Genomic DNA, 18,655 nt, shown 5'->3' with positions numbered 1-18,655 from the left:
AAGAACGCGGCTAGGTTTTGGGCCCATAACGCGGCTAAGTTTAGTTTGGTATGACCTTGGCCACGCTGAAATGTAACTGCCTGGTACCCAAGCTCCTGCCTTGAAGTATCTTGGGTATACAAAATGGGACCAACGCCACTTGCGTACTCTCTAGGTCACTAACAAATTGCCCGCAAAAATGAAATCACCCCAAAGGTATGCGACAAAGGTATGCAATAAAATTCACGACATTGCAAACAAAATCGCATGTCCCTTCAGGGCCACCATACATCTCGAAACCAAACTAAAACCCTTTCACAGTCGATCGTACGAATTCCTATGATGTATATATGCATTGCGAAACTTGACTTAGGAATGGCTATAGCATGCCTACGCGTTTGACTAATCCACGACACATATTTAATGTTTGTTTTTATTTTGAAGGTTTAGGCCCCCTGAAATTGATTTGTGTATACATGCTTCTTGGGACCTACAATTGTATTGAATTATTCCAGCTGGGTTGTTTTGTATTCCTAAAACCTCAAAATAAATTTTAAAACAATTCTGGATTTCATTATTTGTGGGTCATGACCTTTTATCAATGGAAAACAATCCTAGACCCAAAGCCAAACCAGATAGCCTATGGGGTCCGTGCACAAGTATCCTATCAACGGCCAGAAAAGGAGAGTTGGGGGTGATCTAGACTGCATCCCGATCCATCCACTGCGTATTTCAAATGTATAAACGTTTATTGGAGGCGGGGACTAGTCTCGGAGACCATTGCAAGTTGAATTTAAACGTATTCGCTTGCCGACAACGCCTGATGCTCACGCGAAGACGCGGTGGCTATAACTTTTGCACATTCAGGAAGTTGTGTGTATTTCACGTGCGGAACAGTTCATTGACTAAGTCACAACTCTGCCTTCCACCTTGGCTTGGGGTCCCCAGTTCGAATCCTACCTGGTCAACATGTGAATTAGGTTATTAGTCCCTAACCCAGTTTATTACAGGGTTTCTCTCCCAATGCTTAAACAAAAACATTCACATCTGTCCCCCCCCCTCCCCTATTGAGCCAAACCTCGATCCCTCCCTGCATGTTGCCACTACACGTCATTCTACAACTTTAATAGCTATATTCTGATTCAATGTAAGGCTTGCTTTCTCTAGTTTTGATTGTATTTGGCCTTTCGTTTTTTTTAAAATTGTTTTCCCCTCTTTGATTCAGGGACGAGGAATTGTTGTTGAACTATATGGCCACGACGTCGAGTTAGGCTCCACGCCTAGCCGTGTGGTCGGGTCACAAACCACACCTCCATCGCCGCACCTTTCCACATCACTCTGGAGCATTTCGGATCGGCCGAACCAACACCACCAGACAAAGACAAGGAGTCCGAGGATTCCTAAAAGAGGTATAGTGAGCATTTCCCCCTTTATGGTGAGGGTTTAACGTATTAGTCCGTGTAAGTTAACGCCCTAAACCAAACAAACCCCAGCTATCCCTATTGATATCAGCTTGTGTTACCCACCAAGTAGGGGTAAAGTGCCTTGCCCAAGGACATAACGTACAGTCAGCAGTGAGATTAATGACTGTCTATCTTGAGCAAAGAACCCTATCCATATCGATATCAGTTTGTGGCTGTGCTAATACCCACTTATTAAGAGAGGCAAATAGGTGTAAAGTGTCTTGCCCAAGGACGCAGCATATGGTACGTCAGTGGTGCCGGTGGGATTCAAACCCTGGACTCTCTGATAAAAGGCAAAGGTAAAACAAACTCCTTTTGTCTATTTTACAGGTGTGGCTTGCTGAATCGCACGCCCAACCTGGCCAATCCGCAGATGACCCCATCCTACCTGGACTTTGGCACGTGTCTGGTGTCGCAGCAGCGGGAGCTGGAAGTGACCATCAGCAATCCGACGGGCTCGGCCAGCTTCTGGACGGTCATTTCTGGTGAGACTGGACTTTTACGAAACATTGCCCAGTGGCGTAACTCCACTTACGCATAATTTACGTGGCGCAAACTGGCATAGCATTTCCATTGCGCAAGATTTCAGTTGTGAAACATTTCACGAAAGTGACTTACACCGTGACTTAAACTTCCAAGTTTATCTGTGACGGGAAAGCCAGAAATCTCTTTATTCAGAACAAATTGTCCAAAATTCACTAGAAAAGGTAGTCAATGCAGATCTGTCATTGAATGGGCCCTAATGTAAGACTGTCAGCCATTTCATACTAAGCAATGAATGGGTTCCAACAAGTATATGGGTTCATATCGTTCAACTCTTTCGCTACGGCGAGCCGCTGACAGCGGCACACAAAAACTGTACATGTCGTACGGCAAGCCGCTGGCAGGGGCTCGGTGACATCACTGTAAATAAACAGGGTAATCCCCATGGTGTGTGCCTCATTTACATAATTTATATCGTATAACCTCCGACCCTAGTTTGAGCCGCTCGACCAACGGCTCTCCGTCTCGCCTAGCTGGAGTTACCCAGCCCTGATAAAACTCAGGGCTGGGTAACTCCAGCTACGTCTCGCCGGGGTCTGCTGCAGGTTATTTTGAGCAGGTTGTTTACAGAGAGACATTTAAAGATGGCGGCGTCCACATCGACACACGGCGGAATTTCCAGAGATTTATTACGTACAAACGTGAAAAAAATCGGGAAATTAAATTCAGTAGCGAAAGAGTTAAGTTACAAAAATTTCCTTTTTTGAAATATTTTATTTCCATTCCTCCCCAAAACAGATCCCCAGAAGCAAGCGGAGGAATTGTTCCGCGTTGTGCCGTCATCCGGCTTTCTGAAAGCGCATGTCACCCACGTTTCTCGCAGCAAAATGATCCACAAAGTTCACTTCACCGCCAGGCAAGCTACTTGGTTATTGTTCATAAATAAATAACAACTGAACACCGGTCACTTACTGTACATCTTGGATATTGTTCTCAAAGTTCCATAAATATTGTACACAATAGTCCAAAGTTGCCTTTCTTTTTTACAAGCAGTTTATTCCAGATTTGCTTTTAGTTGCTCACTGTTACATATACATGTAGGATAGATATGCTTGTCAAGGCCCCTACACACAAACTTCAGTCGACTCTCGTTAATACAAACTCAGCAAGGCCTAGCAAAATGTTTGGCATTTCAGAATTTTGTATTAAGTGGAGCATCGGTCCCATATAAGTCTTTATGTTCTCTAGTAAACCAGAATTTGTTTTAACAGAGCTTGTTTTAACGGAAGTCGACTGTAACCATACTTCTGCAACCATGTTTTCTTGATACAGTTTTCTAAACAAAAACATAAGTATTTTTAAATTTTTTTGATGTGTTACTTGAAAAGCATGATACAGGGCAGTAATTACAGTAATGACATCCAATTACTCCAAAAATATAATTATAGCAAAAAATATAATCTTCCTTTCTTTTCGGTCATTTTTGTTTTCAAAACAGGCACAACGTGGCCTACAGGGGCAAGTTTATCTTCCAAGGCATGCTGGGGGAAACACCTCAGGAGCTAGAGGTCAGAGGTCAAGGGTCATACGACAGCCGCCACGAAGCCTTGGTCGACGTGTGACCAGATTCTTTAAGTTCCTTGAAGGGGATGGACACCATGCAAATATTCAAAAATGAAACTGTCAAAAAATTGTGAATTATCCGTCTTGATTGCAAGTAAATGATAGGATCAAGCACCTTGTGAAATTGTTGCGCATGGTATGCTGTAAGTTTTGCGCATGGTAAGAGGAATTAACCATTATTTCCTTGTGATGGTTAGGGCCAAACCACTGTGCTTTCAACGGAAACCTGCTCTTTGTGTCAAGAAAAATAAAGATGCATTTTCAGTTTTCTCAAAAAGTATATCTAATAAGCTGCTTCTGATTCACTGTATTGTTGTTAATAAAATCAGCAAAAATACAAACAAAAAAATTGGAAATGGTGTCCATAACTTTTAACAAGGAAGCTTCTTATATCACTGGACATGAACTTGGCGTCAACCACATGAACATAAAATTATCCGACCAATATGTAGAATGCTGGCCAAAAATGTATTATTAAAATAATTGAGGAAAAATTTCTGCATTATATGCCTCATATGTTTGGATTTTATCAGTTAATTTCTATATATATTTTAAGCAGTTTGACTTCATTGTAAAGTCTTTGCAAATTTATAAATATAGGTCATCAACTGTATATAGTTAAGGCAAATAATAAACATGTACTGCAGAATTTTTTTTAAAGTACTGAGTACACGTATTGTCACAATATTGGAAACTGAAGCATATTTATTTCGCTTTCATTTTTTTTTTTTGAAAATCATTTGTATTACATGTAACTTTGAGAATTGTTTTATTTGATTTATTTTCCCCCTATTTTGGAAGACAGTAAGAATTTGAAAAATGAAAATCAAAAACTTGACAAAAAATTCTATGCATAAGGTCCAACTGGGCATTTGATGCCTTGAATCTTATTATCGCACAGGTTCCAATATTGCTGATACGATGAAAAAAAAATTCATTAATTACTTAAAGGGAATAACGGCCTGGAATGCACCCAATTGGGCTACAAAACACGTTTGAAATGAAATGATATTAATTGGAAAGAGCATTTAAAAGTTGAATATGAACGTCCACACAACCATCCGTTATAAACTGGGCGTTTTTCTGTTATATTTGCAAGAACCATGCGAGAACGAATTTCAGGGGTCACTATTTTGACATTTTGAAAAAATCGAATTGTTGAGTGCTAGTTGTGAATCCAGTCGCACGGTATTGCATTCTGCGGACGTCCAGAAATAACATTTTGTGTATCAGTGCTGTGTGTATTCACATATACACACACAGAACGTGTACGAAACATTGAATAGATACAACTTGAAATATGTATATATACTTGAGTGTGTCAAAAAATATTTGTTGCGTCCGATGTGAGCAACCGGGCATTTTCGTCTTTGCTCGGAAACAAAAAGATATTAGGGTAGTTTCCTTTCAACCAGACCTTTGAAATATGGTAAGTAAACAATCGAAATCATGAACTTTTCGGGATTTCAGGCCGTAATGCCCCTTTGAATAAGCTCTACATAGCTGCACATAATTTTATATTATACAGTTAAGGCCAAAAAAAAAAATATCCGGTCTCTGGTCAGACCGAAGTTCCGAAATTGATGCGGCGACGCGCTTTTTTTTGGGGGGGGGGGGGGGGTTGGCTTTTTTTTTTTTCAAGCTTGAATTATACAGACAAGGTGGGTAGGCCTACTATTTTGCTTTTGTGTGTCCTCATTATACATTGATGTCCTCCATAATTTGCCTTGGTGCCCTTTCATTTGCCTTGGTGCAATTTCCCCATTCCTTGGTGCTCCTTGGTACAAAAATTTGAGGCACGGCAATAGAGGGTGCTATTGTAGCTTCCGTGTTAATTTGAAGAAAAAAAAAAGGTTAACGCGCATGATTAAAATCAACGCGCGCGCTGACCAGAGACCGAGTACTTTTTTTTTGCCTAATGGTAGTACTTGAAAAAATTCACCCGAATGCAGCGTACATACGGTTATCTAAACTAAAGCGCTTTTAGCTCTATAATCCATTTAAAACAATCTTCATGCAATTTTTATGTAGATGCAAGACACTGGTATCAGTAAAAGAAGACAAGGCATGCCTGGTAAAGCAGGTCCTAGAGTGCACAAAATTCTGTATAATTGATTTAGAATGGTTAAACCTTTCACAGTGTAAGCTGAAAAATGCTAAAAAAAGCCAATTTTGCATCCACATAAACTGAGGACTCTTGACTTAATATTTCCTACAAATAGAAGTATATGAAACCATGGAGGAATAAAAACACATTCCTCCATGATGAAACACACGGTGCCAGACTAAAGGCACATGTGGTGTAGATGCCACACGGGTGCTGGGATCAAGAACAAAAAAATCTTTGGTCGTGGAACCATGGTCTAAAAAACTAGAGAAGAGGAGTTCTCAACTTGGACAGATGTTGCTCCAATCCAAACATTGCTGATTTCGTTTTGCGTCCAATGAGACCCTCACTGTTAAAAACACAAAGGAAAGAAAGCAATTTTTGTTTAAACTTTGTTCTTTTTTTTAACAAGATTTACAGAAAAAAAGTGACTTTTTTTAACAGCAATATCTATACTCGGTTATTTTTATTTTTATATTCACAGAATATGTGACTTATTAACAGCAATATCTTTGCACTGTTCTGGTTTTTATTGGTAGCTGTCCTTTACCAAACGGATCTCATATACCCAAGGGCCAGCCTCAGCCAATCGACAGGTCTCCTATACCCTTGGCAACCCACCCCTCTGCTTCCCCAGTCCATACTGACACACACCACCGACATGTCATTTGAAATGGGATTCATCATTTCAGAAAAGCCTACAGTAAACAAATAATGAATGTTTATGAGAGCAATGGTTCCATTGTCACTAAGTGAAATTATTCTTTGCATTGCACAAATTAGAAACAACACCTGAATAAATCCTCGTCATATGATTGGTCAGAGCCACGAATAGTGTGACCGTGCAATGGAAGTTTCATTTACCGATGAATAGAACTTGGGGGGGGGGGGGGGGTGGCGGTGCGGCCAGACCTTCGGTTGAGATGAATAATTCAATGACGTGATCCAGCAACCTACTAATAAGATATTTGGGATTTATTCGGGCATTGTAAAATATGTACGAAAAGAGAAATAACCAATAAAAGTCAGCAATTTCTTTGCACGTTCTAATTTCAGCAAACCACTGGGCAGTTACTACATGTAAAGTTTTGCCTTTATTCCCCCCCCCCCCAAGCATTAGTATTTTCTTTTTTACCAGCATGTGAAAAGGGGCCATGGTCTTCAGTCTGGGAATATTGCTTAAACCAGCAATTGTAATACAAAACGCTTACCACTTTTTCCCGGCTGGAGACTTAGACGGAGCTGTTATTGCCCTTCCCAAGCTTGTCAAAGGCATCTTGTTGGGATGCCATAGCTGCGGCTTTTATCTCAGCCAGGGCCCTTGCTCCTTTGTCCTCTTCAGCACCTGTTGCTTCTGGGCGAGGCGAAGGGCAGGACTCGGGATGCTCGCCTCCAATGCGGACACTTGCCAAACCTTCCTCAAGGCTCTCATCTCTGGAACGCAACGGCCCCGGTGCAGCATCGCCTGCCGCGTCAGTCGAACCATCCATGCTTGACACGCCATTGCCCGCTGCGTAACGATGTGGAATAATAATAACTATTATTCATTTGTATAGTGCATATTCCATCATAATAATGTTCAAAGAGGCTTTTCATTTTACAATTCTTTAAAAATACACAAATAAAGATGATGCAGGAAGAGCCTTCATCATCTTTATCTCTTTTTCTAGCTCTTTTATATGATCACTGAAAGATTTCTTCGCCAAGAACTACGCAGCTTTTTTACTCCTTTAAGTCTTGGTTGCTGCCGATCCTTGTCGAAATTTTCTTTGGAGATAATTCAAGGTGTAACACTAGCGTTTGCAACAACAGATCATGGATTCCTCCATGAACAGATTAATCTGAAATTCGGAACATACTTGAGGGCCATTCAAATTGTTCCATGTTTTTAAATTTTGATTTTCTATTGAAAATGTGGGTGGATGGGTCAAATTAATTTATTGAAATTTTTGTTAAAGAAATTCACTTTTTTCAATTAAAAAGATAGAAAGTAGCTCTTTTGACTGGCCAATACTACTCTCTGCGTTCCGACTGATTCGTACATCCTTTCGCTCGTAACCCCCCCCCCCTTTCCATTCCCACCCTGGGACGCTGGGATACTCTGATAAATTCACGCTCTGATTATACGGTTGAGTTGTCTCAACGGTCGACTTGTCCCGAGTCGAGTTGTCTCAACGGTCGACTTGTCCCAAGTCAAGTTGTCTCAACGGTCGACTTGTCTGACCCCCCTGCGATAAAGTACTGTACGGCATGCAGTCGGGCTGTTGTGCGCTTTCTTGTGATTTGCACAATCATAAGAATGCGCATGCACATTCTTGTGACTGCGCAACCGGACCCTTGCGCAATCTTCGCAAAAAAAAACCTCTTTCAGATTAAAGGGACACTAGGTCCTGGAACAGCCCAATTGGGCTACAAAACGCGCTTTGAATGAGATGATGATAATCGGAAATAACTTTTAAAAGTAGGATATAAACATCCACACAACTATCCTTTCAAAACTGGGCGTTTTTGTGTTATTCCTGTATTATGCTTGCGAGAACGAATTTCGGGGTCCACTTTTGCGACCCCATAAATTCGAGCTGTTTGGATGCTAGTTGTGATTTCATTCGTACTATGCTACGCCGATAACCGGCCACAGCTGTAACCGGCCACCGCGAGAGGGCGCTATCACGACCAACCAATATCACCCACGATATCCATGTTCTGCGACAGGTATCAGAAGTGACGGTCGATTACATACCATGCACAGCGCGCTGGTGCACAGCGCGCATGACGTCACGCGGAAGCGTAATACCCGATGACTGTTTTATGCACCGACATGAGGTTTACCACTCGCATCACGGCTGCGGTACTGGAACGGCAACCGATAGTGCATAAAACAGTCATCGGGTGTTACGCTTCCGCATGTCGGACATAAATCACGGCTGTGATTGGTCAGAATACCATGGGGCGGTGTTTACTGGATCGGTCCCATTCATCGCCACGTGCCAGATGTTATTCTTGCTGTTCTAATTCTGGTGTCGGCCCGTTTGTTATTGGAGCTAGCTATGCTATTTTTAGGGAGAGTGACGCGTGCGCAACGCAACACAACACAGTACCCGCGAACTGACTTAAGTAGGCGCACTCCAACCAGGGTCTTGCTCAAACAAGTAGCTCCATGGGTATCCTGACCATTTTGCTGTTTTTCAAAGTTATTTGTGTAAAACAAAAATCATTGATCCTTATGCTGTAGTGAATTTTGCTAAACTGATAAAACGGAAGAACCGTTTATTTATTATTTATCTTAATACCGTTTGACCGTTTTACAAAAATGTAAAACGACGTTTTCTTTTTTGTTTTTGAGGAAATCCAAAACGGTGCAACGAAATAACGGTGTGTACCGGGATTGTCCGGCCCTTTCTGAAAGTTATCTAAGTTTCCGTGTCAATTATTGAGTTCAAGCATGCAACTTTTCCTCGGATCAGCTGATTTCCTCTGTGTTACTTCCCATGTGTGCCATTGAAAATAGAAAAACACCGTACAAAGTCTGGGAAAAATTTGAATTTCCTTCTTTTTTTGGTGATTTCCCAGTTGCATGCCTGTGAGTGTGAGTTGTAAAGTCACCCCAAGATTATTAATCTTGGGGCGACTTTACAAAAACACAATAGAAACAAATCTTATTTACCGTCCGGCCCATATGATTTTGTATTCATGAAAAAATAAGTGAAGAAGAATACAAAGGTAAAAGGGGGTAAGAAACACCTGCACAATGACCGGCAACTACGGCACACACCATGGGCCGCCTCTGATGCTCTATTGCCATCAATAATTTTAAGATTGTGAGGTTGACTGATCTATTTTGTATTTAAATGTTGTTAAATGTGTCCAAAATAAATTTCAAAAAATAAAATAAGGATGAGTCAACTATTCTATTTAAATATTTCACAAGTTCAAGCTAAATCAACTTTAAATAAAAAAGAAATAACATGAAATAATCTCCGTGGCATGGAAGTGATGAACAACAGTAGCGCTAGCACAACTTACCCGAAAAAACGTATCGAGATGGATACTCGGGATGTGTCAGCTCGAAGTGGACTATATCCAAGGAGGGGCGAAACTTGATGGCACAGCTCACTCGTTGATCTCTCGACACAGAGATAGGAAGAGAATCCGATGAAGCCTCTGATGATGCGAGCTTGATCTGAAGTCTTTCCATCCCCCCTTGGTATAAGCCCGGGCATATATCCGCTAATACCTCCGACCACGTTTTTTCAGGCGATATTTCCATCAATTCGTTTTGCACCATGTCTTTTCGAATTTGAGTGTTTTCTCGAAGACGCTCACTAGAAACGTTTTTGTACCTTTTCCATCCATAATGCAATTAGTAAAAAGGAATATGTTGAATTGTTGAAGACCACTAGCACTATCGATAAGAGCATGTTTGCGCTATTCTTCTTATTTGTGACTGGCTCCACAAAAAGGGCATTAAGTCACGCTGTGCATTATTGTGCAATGGCCCGCTCAACATAGAGAGGGTGAAAATTTTGTCAAAATGTGATTTTCATTTTTTGTCATGATTGACATCTTTAATACCTAGAGTTTCAGGTTTCATTCACAGAAATGTTGATTTTGATGAACAAAGTGGAAAAAACAACCAGTTTGTGTGCATCGTTCTGTTGTTCTACAACAAAGCCAGCTATTTCAAAGCCTGTTTTCTCAGTTGTGTAATTTGAACTCCAAGGAAGTACATGTACTTAATATGCAAAAATACGTCATATCTCCAGAACAGAATGGGCTATGGAGCTCTATTATATACCAAATGAAAGCTTACATTGTGGGCTTTCCAACAAAATATATAACTCAATTTCACTTTTTTGCAACATAATACCCTTTTTGGTGGAGCCGGTCACATTTTGGTCGAATCCATTTCTTAATGGCAGGGCGGTGCAAGTTTTTGGAGGGGCACTTTATTCGCTGTGTTTTGAATTTATAAGATATACATTTCGACTTCGTAACGCGTGCTGTCTGGTATATGATTAAGTCCTTAAGTCATTTTGCATGATCGGAATATAAGCACCCCTTGTGGTAAGTGGTTGGAGTCCCCATACCTTATTTCCCAATGTTTGTAAAACCATGGACAAATAAAACACAATGCATGCATTATGACTAAGGCCAGGGTTTTTAAAACCCTAGCTACTGCATAATGCATGCATTGTGTAGTAGGGTTTTGTGGTTTTCGAGGGTTTTGTGGTTTTCGAATTGCGATGTTTGCGCAATTCGAGGGAACTTTGATTGTTTGTATGCACTGCGTAATTTGGCTCTGTGCATATAAGTTAATTCCTTCCTCCAACCGTCCAATCAGTTACCGTTTGAAAATCGTCACAAGATTATAATACTAAAATAGGGTAAACGGTAAAGGGTTCGTTTTTTCATTTTTCTTTTGACAATTTTCAAAAGGAATATACATCATTTGCTTTTGCTGTAATTTTCAGAAATGGATGGAATTGGGGGTTTGGAAATATAAAGCAAATATAGCTACATTGAATTTGTGGAGGTTTTGGGTTCGAAAATGCTATAAAAACCAAGAAAAACGATCATTTTCCTGTAGTCTGGTTCCCTGACTCCATATAAGAAGAAACAGAGCAGTTTACATACATTGGGGAATTGTAAGGTCAGGGAACCAGTCTAGCTGGCTCGTACCCGTTCATAGGTTTGTAATCGATTGCAAACAAGTGCAATGGTCAATTGGGGTCAGTATTTGAAAAAAAGCCAGTTGTTTCCAACGCTGATCGGCCGATCAGCGTTGGAAATTGATACAAAAATAACACTTTTCTTGAAAATGACAGTATACCAGGTGCCATAATTTTACAGGATGCTTTAGACTGTCATTTACCAACATCCTATTAAGGTATTTCGCAAAAACTTGGTAGCTTTATTTTTCGATGTTTGCAAATGTTGTATATTCCCTTTAACTGATTGGACGCTAGCTCTATGTGTACATGGACCAAGTTTGCCTGTGTTTCTGTTGTTCGTCCCATCGATCCCTAGTTAATGTCGTTGATTGTTGCATGCATGGAGGAATAAAAACGTAGTCTAGGCGATCGTGTAGTGTCGGGCCCCTGTTTTGTTTTGATTAAATAAGAGTAAAAAATGTTTTTTATTGCTCAAAAATCACCTTTACAATCAAAAGCAGACTTTTCTCAATTCTAATGACACACGTTTTGCAGTTTTGAACAGTTTCTTGGTGTAGAAATCACGATTTCCCTGCGCGGTTTGTGCCTTGCGATTCAGCGCGCCGTGCATTTGTGTGACTCACACCGTGACGGTCATGACGGTACAACTACAAGTACATCGGCCGGTGATTCGCCATCTTTATTTTCGTGTTGTGTGCCGTGGCCTAGCCCCATACTATAAATGTGGCCAATTTACTGGACTACCTCCGTAAACATAGGCCACACTTAGTTCCACATGTACAAAAACGTGTCGCACTTTGTCAAATTTTGATTTTCACATTTAGGCTTAGTTTGTTGGGGTTTTTTGCTTTAGAAGCATACTCATAGCCTCTTTAGGCATTGATAGGCTAATCAGAAAGTGCTGCCTTTTTCAGATGTCTAATTTTTGTGAAATTTCATGTTGAAATTTTGATACGCAAACGTGTGCAAATGAATCTGGAATTTTCACTAAAATTAGACATTTGAAAAAGGCAGCACTTTCTGATTAGCCTATAAAGAGGGTGAGTATGCTTCTTAGTTCTAAAGCAAAAACAAACTACAAACTAGGCCTAAGCCTAAATATGAAAATAAAAATTTGACAATGTTCGACATGTTTTTGTACATGGTGGAAGTGTGGCCTTTATTTACGGAGGTAGTCCAGTAAAATTGCTGTGTGGAGTGTTGTCGCCGCGCTGTCATCGTCATTTTACCCCCAAATTTCCCCTCAAAAATCTATGACATACCTGTTTATTGAGAATGTCGCCAACTAGTTTTGGTCTAATAATTTTACAGTGGATTTTGTTCAACCGGGCCCTACACTACACGATCGTGTAGTTACGGGCCCGGTTCCCTAAGACAGAGAGAACAAAATCATTAGAATTGAGAGAAGTCAGCTTTAGGTTGAAAAGGTCAATTTTGAATGATTAAGTTAAAAACACCCTCGACTCTTTTGATCAAAACTGAATTACATGCTAAAGAGGGGCTCGCAAACTGCACAATCGCTGAAATCATTTCAGGAAAGAACGAGGAAGCCACTCCATTTTGAAAGTATTTTCATAACAAACTTTTGTGGAATGTTGGAAATTCCACTACTGCAATTTCAATCCAAGGTATTAACCAATTATTGTATCTCATCAAGTGTTATTCTTTCCTGTTATTTCTATACTGCAACCACATGCCTTCTTATTAAAGTTTAGCTCTGCCCACGTTGATGGGTCATATAATCCCTCAACTTCAACTGTACCCTCAATTACAAGCAAGATTACAAGCAAGATTTTGCTCTCTAGCAAAGCACTCGAGAGGCGAAAAATCAAGTGCGCAACAGTCAACTGAGTCAAGAGAAACATCTGGTACTGGTCTCTATTTTTGAACATCGCTCCATAGTCTGCTACCAGAGAGGTCAGTCTTTTCAAACAGTTGGACATGTACCACTCTAGTCTTTAAGGCTTCAAATTGAAATCACTTGGTTTCACTTAGCATGTAGAAGTAGATCTGTGGCTTTGCGGTGCCCCATAGTTCTAGGGGTAGGCTTTACTCTCTCCAATGTTGAATGCGGAGGGTGCAGAAGAGGCCCCCCCCCCCCCACCCTTCGTCCCCCTTTTGATTTGTCACATTTTGATTTTTTTTATCCATATTAACAGGAAATGCTTGACGATGTGAAGATTCCGTGTTTTGTCGAGGGAATGGCCAACCCACTCGTCCACTTAATTCATGTATTGTGAGCGGCCTTATATGCCTAGTGACTATCGAGACCCCGAACCCTAACTGGGAACATGGGTAAGCTTAGCGAATATCCTCTGGTAAATTCTTCCTTGGTAGATGGGAGGGGCTTTAGTAAAAAAAAAACGAAGTAAGGTAGACGCAGTGGAATTTCACTTGCCTTCCACCTTGACTTGGGGGGCCCCAGTTCGAATCCTACCTGGTCAACATGTGAATTAGGTTATAAGTCCCTAATCCAGTTTATTGAATATCATTGCAGGGTTTCTCTCACACCGCTTAAACAAAAACATTCACATCTCCCCCCCCCCCCCCCCCCCCCCTATTGAGCCAAACTTAGATCAACCCCTGCATGTTACCGCTACAGTTTATTCTTCAAACTTTTTTGCTATTTCGGTTCGGTTGAAGGCTTGCTTTCTCTAGTTTTGATTGTATTTGGCTTTTCTTTTAATTTAATTTTTTTTTCCCTCTTTGATTCAGGGACGAGGAATTGTTGTTGGACTATATGGCCATGATGTCGAGCTAGGCTCCACCGACCCCTAGCCATGTGGTCCAGGTCTCAAACCACACCGCCATCGCCGCACCCTTCGAATCCACATCACCCTGGAACATTTCGGATCGGCCAAACCCCCGACACCACCAGACAAAGACAAGGAGTCCAAGGATTCCTCAAAGCGGTATAGTGATACATTTCCCCCTTTACAGTGAGGGTTTAACGTATTAGTCCGTGTAACGCCCGAAACCAAACAAACCCCAGCTATCCCTATTGATATCAGCTTGTGTTACCCACTTTTTCTCCTGGGAGAATGATTAAAGAGAGACAAGTAGGGGTAAAGTGCCTTGCCCAAGGACATAACGTACAGCCAGCTGTGAGATTAAACCACTGATCTCTATATAAAGACTGGATGGCGGATACCCATACACGAGTCACAGGCTTGAATTTACATTTTGACCAGATCGCCCCAGGTCTTTCAAAAATGGCCGCGTATATATACAAACGTTCTGCGCGTGCATACAGCGCGCGCTGTATCATGAGTAAACGCGCATTTTGATCACGTACACGTATTGTGATGATCTAAAAAAGGGACAAATTTCTGTCGTGATTATATTTACAAACGTAAAAAGTGAACTGCGGCATTCAAAAGTAAACCACAACATTTGACAAGTTGTGAAACGTGGTCAGTGGCGGTGGACAAAACGTAAACCACGCGAACTACGCATGGGCGTCGCCAGGATTTTTTCTAGAGGGGGGCAAAAAAAGTTTTTGCCAAATAATGTTTGTATTTCTCAACACATTCTCGATTTATCAGTTTGAGAGGGGGGCAGGGACATTTTGCCCCCCCCCCAACTTATTAAATTTACACCACTTTGTCTTCGCGCCTCTTTTTCTTTTCTTTTTTTTTCTTCTTTTTTTTGTGTTGTTGTTGCTTTTCCGGGGGGGGGGGGGGGGGGGGCAAGTGCCCTCCCTTGCCTCCCCTCGCTACGCCCATGGAACTACGATGTTACAAAGACGGCAACTTGTCCTTCATAGATCACCAGCCGGTCTCACCACTATGGCGTCAAATGAATTCATTGTGCGGTTCTTTATCCGCTATCCAGTCTTTATATGGAGATCAGTGGATTAAACCCTTGTCTGATCCTGAGCAAAGATTAACCCTATCCATATCGATATCAGTTTGTGGCTGCGCCGATACCCACTTATTAAGAGAGGCAAATAGATGTAAAGTGTCTTGCCCAAGGACGCAGCAAATGGTACGTCAGTGGTGCCGGTGGGATTCAAACCCTGGACTCTCTGATAAAAGGCAAAGGTAAAACGAACTCCTTTTTTCTATTTTACAGGCGTGGCTTGCGGAATCGCACGCCCAACCTGGCCAATCCGCAGATGACCCCATCCTACCCGGACTTTGGCACGTGCCTGGTGTCGCAGCAGCGGGAGCTGGAATTGACCATCAGCAATCCGACGGGCTCGGCCAGCTTCTGGACGGTCATTTCTGGTGAGTCTGGACTTCAGCAACCAATGGACCGATCCAGTAAGCACTGCCCCATGGTATTCTGACCAATCACAGCCGTGATTTATGTCCGACATGCGTGCACAAAAGTCCGACATGCGTGCACGCGCGTATGATGCGCGCGGCAGGGAAATGCAGTGCGGCATTGGAGAGGAGCACGTGTTAATTTGCCCACGTGCGCAGTGGGAGGAGCTTACTGGATCGGTCCATTTTACGAAACATTGCCCAGTGGCGTAACTCCACTTACGCATAATTTACGTGGCGCAAACTGGCATAGCATTTCCATTGCGCAAGATTTCAGTCGTGAAACATTTCACGAAAGTGACTTACACCGTGACTTAAACTTCCAAGTTTATCTGTGACGGAAAAGTCAGAAATCTCTTTATTCGGGACAAATTGTCCAAAATTCACTAGAAAAGGTAGTCAATGCAGATCTGTCATTGAATGGGCCCTAATGTAAGACTGTCAGCCATTTCATACTAAGCAATGAATGGGTTCCAACAAGTATATGGGTTCATATCGTTCAACTCTTTCGCTACGGCGAGCCGCTGACAGCAGCACACAAAAACTGTACATGTCGCACGGCAAGCCGCTGGCAGGGGCCCGGTGACGTCACTGTAAATAAACAGGGTAATCCCCATGATGTGTGCCTCATTTACATAATTTATATCGTATAACCTCCGACCCTAGTTTGAGCCGCTCGACCAACGGCTCTCCGTCTCGCCTAGCTGGAGTTACCCAGCCCTGAGTTTTATCATTGGGTTGTCTATAGACAACCCAATGATAAAACTCAGGGCTGGGTAACTCCAGCTACGTCTCGCCGGGGTCTGCTGCAGGTTATTTTGAGCAGGTTGTTTACAGAGAGACATTTAAAGATGGCGGCGTCCACATCGACACACGGCGGAATTTCCAGAGATTTATTACGTACAAACGTGAAAAAATCGGGAAATTAAATTCAGTAGCGAAAGAGTTAAGTTACAAAAATTTCCTTTTTTGAAATATTTTATTTCCATTCCTCCCCAAAACAGATCCCCAGCAGCAAGCAGAGGAATTGTTCCGTGTTGTGCCGTCATCCGGCTTTCTGGAAGCACAGGTCACCCACGTTTCTTGCAGCAAAGTGATCCTCAAAGTTCACTTCACCGCCAGGCAAGAACTTGATTTTTGTTCACACAAAAAAAAAAACCCAGTCATTTACTGTTTATCATCGATATTGTGCTCAAAGTTTCATATATTGCAGTGTTGTACACATTTTATTGCTCAGAATGTAGTCATCCAGAAATTTCTATTATGATCTGACATAAAGTTCACATCACTAAAAAAGAAATTATAGGACTAGAGAAAACTTGGACCTAAATTAGACACCTCAATCCCACTCCGGATGTCTCAGTCTGTAAATGAAATCTGCACACCGTGGCACTAAGATTTCTTTATTGTTTATAAGCAGTTTATTTCAGATTTGTTTTCGAGTTGTTCATTGTAACATGTAGGATGCTTATGCTCGTCTAGCATGAACCATACACACAACTACACACAAAATTCGGTCAGCTCTCATTAATACAAACTCACCACCAAAATCTTTATATCAGAATTTTGTATTAAGAGGAGCATGGCTCCCATGGACATAAATTCACAGTGAGGACCAAAACTTTATGTTCTCTATAACCAGAATTTGTATTAAGGCCAAAAAAAAAATACTCGGTCTCTGGTCAGTGCGCGATTTTAATCATGCGCGTCAACCTTTTTTTTTCTTCAAATTAACACGGAAGCTACAACAGCGCCCCCTATTGCCGAACCACCTCAAATTTTTGTACCAAGGAGCACCAAGGAATGGGGAAATTGCACCAAGGCAAATGATAAAGGCACCAAGGCAAATTATGGAACAAAAAAAAAAAGCCACCCCCCAAAAAAAACCGCGTCGCCGCATCAATTCGGTCTGACCAGAGACCGAATATTTTTTTTTTTGTGGCCAAGCAGAGTTTGTTTAAACAAGAGTCAACTGTAACACCATACTTCTGCAAGCAGTTTTCTTGATACAGCATTCTAAAAAATAAATCAGACCTTTTCTTTAAAGTCTACACATTTTTAACGAAAACAAAAGTAGTTTCCCTTTTTGACTTGTTACTTTAAAAGCATGATACAGGGCAGTAATTATAGTAATGACATCCAATTACTCCAAAAATACAATTATAGCAAAAAATGTAATCTTCCTTTCTTTTCGGTCATTTTTTGTTGTTTTTAAAACAGGCACAACGTGGCTTACAGGGGCAAGTTTATCTTCCAAGGCATGCTGGGGGAAACACCTCAGGCGCTTGAGGTTAGAGGTCAAGGGTCGTACGACAACCGACACGAAGCCTTGGTCGACGTGTGATTGTAAAGGTTGGAAGGGGATGGACACCATTTGCAAACAATAAAAAAAAAACATCAAAAAATTGTGAAACATCCTATAAAATCATTGTGTGTGGTAAGCTGTCATTTTTGTTTAGAAAATGAGGACTTGCCATGTTTTCTGCACAGTGGTTAGCACCAAACCAAAGTGCTTTGACTGGAAACCTGTTCTTTGTGTCGAGACAAAACAAGATACTATTTCACCCTTTTTCCTAAAAAAAAGGTATGATGTCAACCTCGTCCCCGGGGTGTCAAGCAGTACGCGCCCATCACTACCTGCTCTCTCACCCTGGTATTGGATCATTTGCATGTGCAAGATTTTTGAACACGTATGCAAATGAGGAATAGTCTGGTGCCTGCATGTGCGTTACATTAGTGTTTGTTTTTGTATCCAGTGTCTGGGGTAAAAACAGAGTCGATTCGTGGCAGCGCGAGCATGGCTCGAGTTACGAAAACACGATTTATTTAAGTAAACTGTTACGATTTTATCGAGACATCATGCAGTATCATATTTCATATTAATATGAACAAATTGGAAAGGAAATGAGTATTTTCGAGAAGGCATAGACAAATAACACAGAAAATACATACTGCACGTTGTGAATAACACCAAGTACACGATAAAAATCCATTACCAGCCAATTGCGGTATCAAATCAGGATACAAAAAGAAAGTTTCCTATCCAGGGCTTACTCTTGG

The 18,655-nt window shown here is 41.4% G+C and overlaps 2 protein-coding genes across 2 annotated transcripts; both read left to right on the top strand.

Annotated features, from left to right (window-relative positions):
- The first annotated feature begins 848 nt into the window (after positions 1-848).
- On the top strand, positions 849-4,520 carry LOC119719542 (deleted in lung and esophageal cancer protein 1-like). The gene is made up of 5 exons (XM_038189005.1): positions 849-959; positions 1,205-1,388; positions 1,773-1,927; positions 2,724-2,841; positions 3,424-4,520. Exons 3-5 carry the CDS (start codon positions 1,816-1,818, stop codon positions 3,545-3,547), a joined length of 354 nt encoding a protein of 117 aa, XP_038044933.1. The 5' UTR covers positions 849-959; positions 1,205-1,388; positions 1,773-1,815; the 3' UTR covers positions 3,548-4,520.
- Positions 4,521-12,732: 8,212 nt separating this feature from the next.
- On the top strand, positions 12,733-18,262 carry LOC119719541 (deleted in lung and esophageal cancer protein 1-like). The gene is made up of 6 exons (XM_038189003.1): positions 12,733-13,244; positions 13,487-13,622; positions 14,043-14,239; positions 15,402-15,556; positions 16,600-16,717; positions 17,816-18,262. Exons 4-6 carry the CDS (start codon positions 15,445-15,447, stop codon positions 17,937-17,939), a joined length of 354 nt encoding a protein of 117 aa, XP_038044931.1. The 5' UTR covers positions 12,733-13,244; positions 13,487-13,622; positions 14,043-14,239; positions 15,402-15,444; the 3' UTR covers positions 17,940-18,262.
- Positions 18,263-18,655: the final 393 nt, after the last annotated feature.

The sequence above is a fragment of the Patiria miniata genome, unplaced genomic scaffold (assembly GCF_015706575.1).
Source record: "Patiria miniata isolate m_02_andy unplaced genomic scaffold, ASM1570657v1 HiC_scaffold_8, whole genome shotgun sequence".
NCBI lineage: Eukaryota > Metazoa > Echinodermata > Asteroidea > Valvatida > Asterinidae > Patiria > Patiria miniata.
Note: the sequence above shows the minus strand (reverse complement) of the source record. Positions and strands in the feature narration are given on the sequence as shown.

What these genes read in the sequence shown, in the direction of transcription:
- LOC119719542 (XM_038189005.1), top strand. Translation starts at nt 1,816, where the DNA reads ATGACCCCATCCTACCTGGACTTTGGCACGTGTCTGGTGTCGCAGCAG. An exon ending in CTTCTGGACGGTCATTTCTG is followed by an intron (nt 1,928 to 2,723) that starts GTGAGACTGGAC and finishes TCCCCAAAACAG; the next exon opens with ATCCCCAGAAGCAAGCGGAG. An exon ending in AAAGTTCACTTCACCGCCAG is followed by an intron (nt 2,842 to 3,423) that starts GCAAGCTACTTG and finishes TTTTCAAAACAG; the next exon opens with GCACAACGTGGCCTACAGGG.
- LOC119719541 (XM_038189003.1), top strand. Translation starts at nt 15,445, where the DNA reads ATGACCCCATCCTACCCGGACTTTGGCACGTGCCTGGTGTCGCAGCAG. An exon ending in CTTCTGGACGGTCATTTCTG is followed by an intron (nt 15,557 to 16,599) that starts GTGAGTCTGGAC and finishes TCCCCAAAACAG; the next exon opens with ATCCCCAGCAGCAAGCAGAG. An exon ending in AAAGTTCACTTCACCGCCAG is followed by an intron (nt 16,718 to 17,815) that starts GCAAGAACTTGA and finishes TTTTTAAAACAG; the next exon opens with GCACAACGTGGCTTACAGGG.